Source organism: Typopeltis vanoorti, chromosome 9 (genome assembly GCF_054136105.1).
Source record: "Typopeltis vanoorti isolate ZY-2024b chromosome 9, IOZ_Tvanoo_1.0, whole genome shotgun sequence".
Classification (NCBI taxonomy): domain Eukaryota; kingdom Metazoa; phylum Arthropoda; class Arachnida; order Uropygi; family Thelyphonidae; genus Typopeltis; species Typopeltis vanoorti.
This window is the reverse complement of record NC_143557.1, coordinates 80,922,439-80,934,444: the sequence shown is the minus strand read 5'-3', so window position 1 is coordinate 80,934,444 and position 12,006 is coordinate 80,922,439. Positions and strand designations below refer to the sequence as shown.

The 12,006-nt window shown below is 32.4% G+C and overlaps 1 protein-coding gene across 1 annotated transcript in view; it reads right to left on the bottom strand.

Annotated features, from left to right (window-relative positions):
- The window catches only part of LOC150103198 (5-oxoprolinase), a 368,797-nt gene that overhangs the window by 311,961 nt on the left and 44,830 nt on the right, over positions 1–12,006 (bottom strand). Inside the window, exons 6-7 of the mRNA XM_090398524.1 lie at positions 7,265–7,344; positions 7,128–7,180 (exon numbers count right to left, since the gene is read on the bottom strand). Coding sequence (XP_090254650.1) covers positions 7,128–7,180; positions 7,265–7,344 — 133 coding nt within the window. The remainder of the gene's footprint in view (positions 1–7,127; positions 7,181–7,264; positions 7,345–12,006) is intronic.

Genomic DNA, 12,006 nt, shown 5'->3' with positions numbered 1-12,006 from the left:
TATGCAGTACTTGCAGAATGATTTGAATAGGCTGGATTTGTAGATATGGGAAAATGGATGTCAGTTCAAAGTTAGCAAATGTAAAGTCATGAACTTTGGTGTGATTAGGTATCCAATGCCATTATATTGGTGGGATTATTCTAGAAGAAACTGATCAGGCTAGGGTTATTGGAGTGTTAGTAGACAGGAAGTTGAAGTTCAGAGAACACGTAGCAAAGATTGCAAATACAATTCAAAAAATAATTGCAATGCAAAACAAACTTTGACATGTAAAAATAAAGATGTCATTTTGGCTATTTACAAGGCCTTGATAAGACCTCACTTGCACTATTGTTAGCAGGTCTGGTCTCCTGGTTTTTGTGATAATTCTGATACAGTGGAGGAGTGGAAAGGAGAGTATTAAAAATGATATTAGGATTGTGAAATACTGATTATGAAAACAGATTGAGAATTTATATACTGCAGACACTAGCAAACAGGAAAAAGAGGGGTAATATGATTGAGACATACATACATACTTCTGAAAAGGTCATACAGGATTTCAGTTGATGGAATTTTTTATTTTATAGAGGGTGGGGAAAAGATAAGAGGATATCCTTAGAAGCTGAGAATGAATGCTGCCAAGAAGTGGGTGAGATCTAGATTTTTCTCTCATAGAGTGGTGCATGATTGGAATGGATTGCCATTGGATGCTGTGTGTGCAAGCAGTGTGAATGAATTCAATAACAAATATGATAGCTGGTGCAAGTAGTATGTGGCTTTCCTTGATGAGTCCCTGACTCCCTGGAGGTCTCTCTCTCTCTCTCTTAATAATAATAATTAAATATTACTTTTAATCCTTTTTCAGTGCTGTTTCATGCCATTAAGCCTCTAAATGAATTTTTCCCAGCACTTAAGCCTTAACACATGAAAAGTCTGTGCAAAGATGTCTGCATATATAAGGCACTAAAGAAGAATAGAGTTCTGCAAGCTGTCCAACACAGACTATAGACAAGAGTGTACAAAAGAACTGAAATGCTACTGAAATAAATTCATCATCAGCAGAACTGAAGATAGCCACCATCAACAGGGTATCACTAGTAAAGAAGTGGAACTCACAGAAGAATTGGAAAAGCATCATGTTGAAACACCACGTTGCTGAAACTAAGAAGACTAAAACTAGTGAGGTGCTGCTAATAACTATAAGATGCTATATTTGGGGGCAACAGTGATCAGGGAAAAAGGAGAATCTACAGTAGTCAACAATAAATTTAATTACATGTGACCACATGAAACTGGTGGTATTTAAAGGTAAATTAGCTATAAGATCTAAAATTATACTACGGAAAATCAACTTGTTGAGCAGGTAAAAAAATTTTCAAGATGTCATACTCTGTCGAAGAGAGTGGAGAGCACATATTCATCAAAAAATAGCAAAATTAAAAATATATGTGGAACCATCAGAAAAACACTCCAAAAAAAGTAAGAGCTACTACATAAATCACATTAGAAAAAAAAGCAATACCAAAAAGGCCTTTATGGAAGTGAGACAAGGACTATGACAAAGATCAGATCAAAGCAAATTTTGCAGCAGAAATGCAATTTCTCAGCAATGGCACCTGAACAGTGACATGACTATACTAGAAACGAAAGAAAATAATAAGTAGCAACTGAGGAGTGTGCAGTATCTTGATAACATCAATGAATATACTGAATTGGCTGGTGTGATCATATACGGTAAATGAATTATCGGAATGCATTAGCAAAACTTATGGAGTATCAACTGCAAGAAGAAGAGATTTGACCATTCCACAGAAAAGGACTGATCAGATAAAGGAGACACAACAAGCTTGAAAATTTCTAGATATGATTTATGCAAGAACTTGAAAAAAAAAGTGTAATAAAAATTGTGGAAGATTTAGACCAAATAAGAATTGTCAGGATCAGATGTTTTCTTTAAGACAGATAGTTGAGAAATCATAGAAACAATAGAACTAAAAAAAAACAAATAAATAAATAAACATGAAAAAGTGCCTATAATAATAATAATAATAATAATAATATACTTTCCATCTGTGATGACAGAACATTACACAGAGCAATATATGTTTTATATTTAAGTTGTAGAATTGAAAGAGGTACTGTAAGATACTTTAATGCAAAATCTGGAGTAAGACAAGGGTGCATGCTGTCTCCATTGTTATTCTTCATCTATATGGCTCACATTGTGAGGGAAGGTGGCATTAAACCTGATGTAAAAATCAGGAATATTCAACTCAGTTCTTTACTTGAAGCAAATAATGTTATAATCCTAAATAAATTCAGAGCAAGTCTTCCAGACTCTAAATTTAATAAATTATTATAATATCTACGGAATAAGAAAATCAGAAATAAAAACAGAGACATCTATAAAAAGGGAGTGAGTAAAAGACAACAGCATCATAGGAAAGGTTTGTCAGCATGTTTTGCCAAGGTATGAAGAGAGACCGAAAGATAAGCCATTTGCAGAACCTGCTAGGCTCTGCAAAAATAAAAAAATAAATAATTTTAAATTTTGCTAAGCTTTTCAAAAAGGATCCAATGTGTTGAGTTTTAAATTTTCAGCTTGTGTTTCTGTAATCAGATCTCTCACAAGATCATTCAAGTTCTGTTTTAGTTATCAATGAAAATTAAAATCATCTGCTCTTTTGTCTAAAAGTAGATGATTTTAATTTTCAGTATCATACAGTGTGACTGACAGCAGCAATCTTATTGTAGTGATTAATGTTATGGAACCATTCATTTCACATTACTGTTGATAAAATAAAGTCAGTTCTCGTTACTAAGAAATCCTATGGTAAGATTCAGATCTCTCACATGGTCATTCAAATTCTACTTTAGTTATCAATGAAAATTAAGATCAACTGCTTTTTGTCTAAAAGTAAAAGTAGATTGTTTTAATTTTTGGCATCATACAGTGTTACTGACGGTAGTGGTCTTTGCTGCAGTGATTAATGCTATTGCTCAACTCATTTCGCATTATTGTTGATAAAATAAAGTCAATTCTCACTATAAAAAATTCATGGAAATAAGAAATAATTCATTATAGTATTTGCTTTAATCAAACAAAGTAATATTAAGCACAAATTTGGAGATAAAAGTATTTATCAATTAAAGATACCAAAAAAATATATACTTGGTTTAATACTTTATCCAAATGTAAGCAAACAAAATTTGCACCTGAACTATTTTCAGGACTAGGGCAACTCATATAAAGATTTCACATCACTTGCCTTAGTATCCTATAATGTAAAGCACATATCCTTATGGGTATGTATAATGCTATGCATTATGGGAAGGGTCACTACCCAGACCTGTTTCAACATTTATTGAGGGCTCTTCAGTGGGAACCATACCCAATGGTGATACTAAGGTTGATATAATGCAGAAGTAATATTTTCATATACGAGTTGCCCATTATTCTTGATTACAGAAAGTTGTTGGAAGTTTTTTCCACTTGGTTACATTATAAATTAAAGATACCAAGAAATTATATACTTAGTTTAATCCTCTATCCAAGTATAAGCAAACAAGGTTTGCGCCTGAAGTATTTTCAGGACTGGGGCAACTCGTATATAGAAGCTAATAACTTCACATCACTTGCCTTAGAGTCTGGCTGCCACTGAAGAGACCTCAATAAAGGTTGAACTGGCCTGAGTAGTGACCTTTCCCATAATGTATAGCATTATACATACCCGTAAGGGTATGTGCTTTGCATTATGGGATACTAAGGAAAGTGATGTGAAGTTATTAGCTTCTATATAAAAGTTGCCCCAGTCCTGAAAATACTTCAGTCGCAAACTTTGTTTGCTTACACTTGGATAAAGGATTAAACCAAGTATATAATTCTTGGTATCTTTAATATATAATATAACCAAGTGAAAAAACTTCCAACAAAAGTATTTATTCTCCAAAAAAACTAGTTCCCTTGGAAAAGACAACCTCAAAATCACTGACATTCGGTAATATAAAATGGCAATTTGTCATCTTTTCCCAACACACACACACACACACACACACACACACACACACACACACACACACACACACACACACACACACACACACACACAAAAAGCTTTCACGATGACCCCTAAGAATGGAGATTCAATATTATGATGAAAGAGCTCAAATGGCCCCTTTTAGCATTTCAATTAGGCCTAAGAGCATCATTGTTGCCATGACTGTCCTTGTTATCCGGGTTATTTTAGTTCGTGTCTCCACTGACTGTGAAGTGTTATATTGCCTCTGATATTGTTAGCTTAAGCTAGCAAAATGCAAATAATTTTGTATAAATAATTTTAGCTAGTAAATTATTTATTAGCATTCAAGTATCTATGCAGTTTTCTATTCCAGAAACTTCAATGTGAAAATTTCTTTAGTTTTATTCACGAATAGTGGTCTTTATGTTGGTTTATGATGTGTGTTATGTTATTCGCAATTTAATTTGCACATAAAAACATTGTTCTGCCATATCAAAAATAACACAAACTAATAATTTATATCAAAATTAGGCATTGAGGTCATGTGAAAATTTTATTATATTTACTGAAATAAAGAAATATGAACTTTATTCATATGGGGTTCCCCCCATTCCTCATCTGTCCCATAGGACTGGTTGAGCCCTCTTAATGAGGGATTAAGTATGTATTTATGACTGTAAATCTGTGTGTGTGTGTGTGTGTGTGTGTGTGTGTGTGTGTGTGTGTGTGTGTGTGTGTGTGTGTGTGTGTGTGTGTGTGTGTGTTCACGGGCCAGTTTGCCTATTCTGAGGGACGAAAAACCTGAGTTTCTGGGTGAAACCCTTTACCTCCATATGAGACTGGACCTGCTAAACTCACCTTTACTTGAAAGAGACCAGTAAAGGTTCCTCACATCATGGATGGGAATCGAACCCAGGGCTTTCCTACCAAAGGGTGTCGTCTATACCAACTGAGTTATGGAGGGTCTTAAAATATGAACTAAACAGATACCAGAGAGTTTAGTTTAGTCCTTATATATTCAAAACTCAAATTACTGCATTTTTTAAAATCTGATTCCCACCTACAGAAAGTGGAGGGTTTTATAATCTGGGAGTCTTGCTTTAAATACAAAACATGGTACTTTCAAGTGGTTGCCTAAAATAGTGGGTGAAGAAAATCATTTATCACCTAAAGACTTGTGCAAACATGCTGGCTAGAGAGTGGGTATGCTATATATATCTTTTACATCAGCCAGGCTAATGTAAAACACCAGATGCACTAATGCTGAGAGTAATATTGTAATTAAAATTGCCATACTTCAGAGGCTTGTAGTGGTGGTGGTGAGGGGGGGGGATAGGAATTGAGCTAACAATATCAGAGGCAATATAACACTTCACAGTCAGTGGAGACACAAACTAAACTAACCCGGATAACAAGGACAGTCATGGCAACAATGATGCTCTTTGTGGTGATCCTGTTGTTAATGGGTAGATAGGGCAGTGCACCAAAATCTATTTAAAATTATACTGTCTGTAATGTTGTAGTTAACTGGGTTCTGTAGACTTGCATCGCTTTCAGGAACAGTAGCTCTGATTTAAACCAGGAGTTGTAAAATAGACCACTTCCTAAGATGGAAGAAAGCCAGGCTGCTTTACAAATACTGGTAAAAATCCTGGCAAATCCTTTACAAATCAGCTGCAAATAATTAATTTTAACTAGTAAATTATTTATATGCATTCCAGAATCTATGTAGTTTCTATTCCAGAAACTTCAACATGAATAAGAGAAACAGCTACGAAAATTTAAAAATGGAAATTGAAGAAATTTTGTTTGTTACTATACAAGGTTAAACTTTGATTCACATTAAAGATAAACATTATTTATATTTCTTTATTCAAAATTTAGCTAGTACACACAAACACAGCACAGAACTTTGTCACTGATCCAGTACACATCTGCACCATTCAGCACACCACTTCCTTACAAATACTTGCAGCTGCTAAGCTATGCAAATATCAAAAAAACACAAACAGACAATTGGATTAAAATCTCTTTCCTCGGTTTATCTATTGTCTTGAATAATATTCATGGTATTAAAAGGCCAAATGTTAAAAATGCTCAAAAGAATCACTTTCATGCACTGCCAATTTATGGCAGACTATGAGGACAACCACATCTTTTTTTAGATACAACGTTCAAAGAAATCTGCAAGAAAAGGCACTTTTAAATTTAACTTATGAACCAATGAAAGGAACACAAGCATTAATTAGATACAATGTAGACATAATAGATGTATCAATATATATAGATAGGTATGAGATAGATATAATCTAGATACATGGTTCAAAGAAATTTGCAAGATCAGGCACTTTTAGATTCAAATTATGAATGAATGAAAGGAACATGTTCATTAATTGCTTGCATAATGGTTTGGTCACAATGCAGTTACTGTTTGGATTGTTCTAACTTAATTGGCCATGTGGATAATATGGTCTTTCCAACTAGCTATGGCTGTGGGTTCAATTGTACTGGTGACATGAATGTTTGTGAAGGTCTTCAGGTGATAGATGAGCTTCATCATCTGTGCAAGATCACACTACTTAGTGGAGGACTGAGGTGACTTAAGTCCTGTGTTTAGTCTAGAGCTGGGCTCCCAGAATATCTAACCCTTATCCAACCCACAGTACTACAGTTCATGTTCCTATGATCCCTATAAGTTTGCTGTAGTGAAAGTGAACTGTAGTACTGTGGGTTGGATAAGGGTTAGATATTCTGGGAGCCCAGCTCTAGACTAAACACTATGAGGCTTTGTTTGGGACAATTTAGTAGTTTGCTATAGTGAGCAAGCTTGTTATAGCAATGTCTGCTATAACAAGAACCATTCATGAGTAGGATTCATATAATTGCCACTATAAATCAGTAGTACTATACTGTGCAGTGTCAAATGAGTTCATTTTCTACTACATAAGTGTTTATATTATGCAGCTTGCCATTAACAAGAGAACAATTATTGTTTTCTGGTTAATGGTGACATCAATACAGAATTTCAAATTTTATTAACCTATCATGAGAAGCAGTAGTTAGTTTCAAGAAAACAGACAAAAGAATGAAATATTAACAAGTATCCAAATGGCATGTAAAACTCACATATGCATTGGGGTAAGACCTCCATCAGACTGCATAAATAAAACATTCACTTCCTGTAAAGTAAAGATGTATGCATTAAAATATATCTAGAAAATTATAAATAAAATGCCCTCCAGAATTGTATAAAACAAGCTTACCTTTAGTTTATTCCTAAAGCCAGAAGAAAAACTTTTGAGATATTTCTTAATGCATGGAGTAAGATAAGCATCAGCACAAGCTTAGAAAGGGAGGAAGGGGAAAATTATATTATGTACAGAATGTTAAAACAAAGTAATAATAAATTATAGAAAAAAAAATATTATTTAAAAAAAAAATTTTATTCAGAATTTAAGAGATCAAGTAAATAATCTGCATTATCATGCTAATATCTATATATTAATTTCCATTTAAAACATCTGTGTCATTCAATCACTCATATTTTCACAAAATGTATTCAGTACAATTGTTAGTTTGTGCCAAAATATCAACAGAGAAACTATTTTGTGACACCTGCAATCAGTTTATCAATTATAATAATCAATTATATAGGATGTCGGAAAATAAATAAAATAAAAATATGGTCAGAAATGTGAATACAAGGATAATAAAATGCAATGAAAAGAAAGGAAAGAAAATAGTTTACTTCAAAATTTACAGTGACATGCTGCCAATGATAAGAACAATATTAATATGAAATTTGGAAATCTCTTCAATACAGTATATTTGAGTTCCTTCTCAAAGAACAACATATGTATATAAGATTTAATTACTCTAATGTACTTTACCAACTGATGGCAAAACTGATTGCAGCCATCACAAATGGAAACATTTTAACACAAGAAAAATTGGTTTTTCTGTTGGTAAGGTTATAATGTTGACACAAACTAACAACAGCTGCTGGTGTTGCTGTTACTAGTTTGAAATCCCTCCACAGAAGTAGAAACCAAATGAAGTAATTTAAAGCTCCTGCAAGAAAGTGGTATGGAGTGAAAGGCATGTGTGGAATGCATCGCATTGCTGAAGAGGATGATATATAAGATGACGTCCAATACAGATGAAGCTACAAAATCCAGAGCATCTGTGTATATAACTCAGTACATGATTACCATTATGAAGGTCATAATCCCATAAGAAAATACCTGGCTGGGACATCTCATACTTGCACAACATAAATAAACACCACAGCATACAGTAATCTCCCAACTATCTCATCACATTGGGAAATCAATCTTCTGTTCATTTAAATGAGGATATGGTTAACTGAATGTACTGTTACATAATGCTTCAGAAGTCATTTGACACACAAACCTATTTAATCAACAGCTAGTCAATCAACTGATGGTTTAGTTATTCAAGAGTCAGAAAATTGAAGGATCACTGCATTTATTCTAACTTTTGGTTTAATGTAAAAGGAAGATGCTCAATCTATAGTATATGAAAAAAAAAATTATTAATTTCATTTTTTTTCCTACAAGTTTATTGAGTGGTCTAAGAAGAACTTGAAGTTTTAGTTTTATTTATAAAAATATTCTCCAAGTTTGTCACTGGAATTAAATCACAAAATTTGCTGTATGTTTGTGCATTTAGAAATGTAGTAATTCTTTTAATCTAAAAAAAAAAAAAAATGAAAAAAAAAATTACAGCAACATTTTTAGGTCCTTAACAAACACTTAACAACAATGCTTGGTGTTCTTTAAGGATCCACTGATTAAAGTATGCAATTAACACTTTCAACTTTCAAGTTGAAATCCACTGATTAAAGTATGCAATTAACACTTTCAACTTTCAAGTGAAAGGGTTCATATAAATATAACAGAATTTATTGAGTAAATTTAAATTAAAATTAATACATCATAAAGTTAATTGCAAATTAACACTACACATATATATAGTACAGGAAAACCTTCGCTTAATGCGAATTCGATATCCGCGATAATCAGTTAGCGCAATTGAGTGAAATGATACTATTTCCCATTTTAAGTGAGTAATTAATCAGTTAGCATACTTTTTGATTTTTTACATTATCCAACATTTTACATTATGTGAAATTTTTTGTCGCCAATCTGCAGCAAAGAGAAAAGCTGGAAGTTATTAAGATACATGAAAGTGGTGATAATAATACAATGATTATGAGAGACCTGGGATACAGCGAGCCTAGAGTTTGGACCATATTAAATAAGAGCAAAGAATACAAAGAACAAGGAAAAGTTGCCACTGTTTCTTTAAGCATGCAGATCACCCAAAATAGAAGTCATTTAATGATCGAGATGGAGCCTCTTCTATCACTGTGGATTTAGTATTATAATGAAAAAAGAATACCTCTTAGTACAGGGAATATTCAGGCTAAAGTTCTCAGTAGTTTTACCTCATTGAAAGAAACCAAATTTCAAGAGGAATGTGAAAGCTTTACTGTAAGTTTAGGATGGTTTGACCATTTTAAAATTGAGCTGGTCGGCATAACGTAAGAATAAGTGGGGAATCTGTTAGTACTGATAAAGATTCTGTGGCCAAGTTTCCTGAAGAATTGCAAAGGATAATTCAAGAGGGTGATTATAACGATCGGCAAATATTCAAAGTTGATGAAACTGGTCTTTTTTGGAAGCATATGCCAACAAAAGCTTTCCTGGCTAAAGCTGAAGTATCTCAACCAGGATACAAAGTATCTAAAGATCGTCTTACGCTTTTATTAGGAGGAAATGTAGAAGACAACTTTAAACTCAAGCTTATGTTAGTTTGTTGTGTGCAAAATCCAAGATCTAACATTATTGAAAAAATCAGCACAATTGGAAAAGAACTTGGATTTAATGAACTGGATAATGAAGATGTGAGAAACTTGCTTGATTCTCATTCAGAACAGTTAAGCAAGAATAACTTCTTCAACCAGAAGAACAGCATGCATATGAAGAAGAAGATAAGGAGCATGAATAAGAAGAGAATGTTACAACTAAGAAGCTAACTGCAAAAGAACTTGAGCTAGTTTTCAATCACATTGAGCATGCAAAGGAAATTTTGTTTGATGTTGATCCTGATATGGACCGAAGTTTCGAAGTCCACCGAAATCTTGATAAAGCAATCGCCAGCTATCGCAAATTGCATGACAAGATGAAAAAATTGAGCATGATTCAAACATTTTTACTTAATTTTTTTGTAAAAAAGCAGCTCAATCAAATGTTTAGACATTAAATAAAAATTTAAGCAATTGATTTTATTAACTTTGATGATTTTATCCTCTAACATACCTTATACTGTAATATTTTTTTCCAAATTTATGCTAACTGATGAATGAATTATAATTATTCCTATTGTTTATTGTATTTGCTTAACGTGCATTAATTGATGGATTAATTAATCATGATAAGCGAGGTTTTCCTGTATTAATTTGCAATTAACTTTATGATGTATTACATATATGTTAGGATATACATATATAGGACACAATGCACACCTTTAATTCAAATTTCAGTGTTAAAGATATGCTTTTGAAAATATTTTGGCTTATTTTCAAATCACAAAGAAATGCACTTACAAATTTAACACAAAAACAGAACTAAAATTAAGTAAAAAAACTGATCAAAATAACCCAATAAGACAAACTATGAAATACATAAACATCTGTCAAAGGGTTTTTTCCAAGTTTCTGCAATTAAATAAAGATGTGAAAGGCTAGGACTATCTATCTTCTCACTGCATGCTACAGTATTTAGATAAGCTTATCAAAACTCTAAATATAAATTCCAGAATCATCTATTAAGGGTTACAGTATTAAAGCTACAATATTTTATACTCTTGTTCGAATCTATTCAGAGATTGTGAACAGACTTCAGTAACAGAATAAAATCAGGAGTTTGAACTTTTAGAGGGGGGGGGGGCCTTTATTTATTTGATTCAAATAAGATGCTTATTTGTCTCATTTAAGAATTTTCAAATCGGATATCATTTTAATCAATATAATAGTTTTAAATAGATTATAATACAGTCAACTCTCACTACAGCAAACACCATTATCAAACTATTAAAAAGCCTCATTTGAAGTTCCTTAAGCACAATGCTATGCAAAAGAAAATCAACTATCTATTCACTATAGCAAAACTATTCTTAAGGGCCTTACAAGTTCTCTATAGTGTGAGTCGAATGTAATTTAAAATCATAAATAAATAATAAATATCCCAAAACAATTAAAGCAAACACCATTATAAAAAAATAAAAGTTCTGACTAAAGCCTCATAATCACAATGCTATTCAAAATAAACTATCAAAAGAAAATCTACTATATTCACTAAAACAAACTATTCTTCATGTCCTCAAGTTCTCTATAGTGAGTGTCAATTGTAATTTAAAATCATAAATAAATAACAAATGCACCAAAGCAATACATTTTACTGAATATTATGTCTAAATAATATAATTATTACATATATTAATAACAAAGAAAAAAGTTTTGTTAATGACAAAAAAAAAAGTCAGTTGGTCTGGTCAGTATCTATTCCATGTTGTGCAAAGTCAGATTTCATGTTGATGATGTTGGACTGGTATCCGAGCTTTTATAAAGAAGTGGGAGTTGCCATTCTGAGCTTTTAATATGCTTAGGTACCAACAAATCCAGCACTGCTTGTTATCATATGAATTCCGCAACATGATCAAAAATGTCTGTGAAATGACTCTTACTAAGTAGCTATTATATCGACACGTACTTCAGGTATTCAAAACCTTTAATAGACCAAGAATGTTTAATTTCCTTTCCTTTCATGTCAAACTTGAACTATGATAACTTAAATAATTATAAGGTGGCAAAGTAAAATAGCATGAGTATATTTTGAAGCTTTCCTTACATGTAGCTAATAAACATTATTTTTATCCTTTATCAAAATTTTTCTATTTAACTGAGAAAAAACTTTTTTTA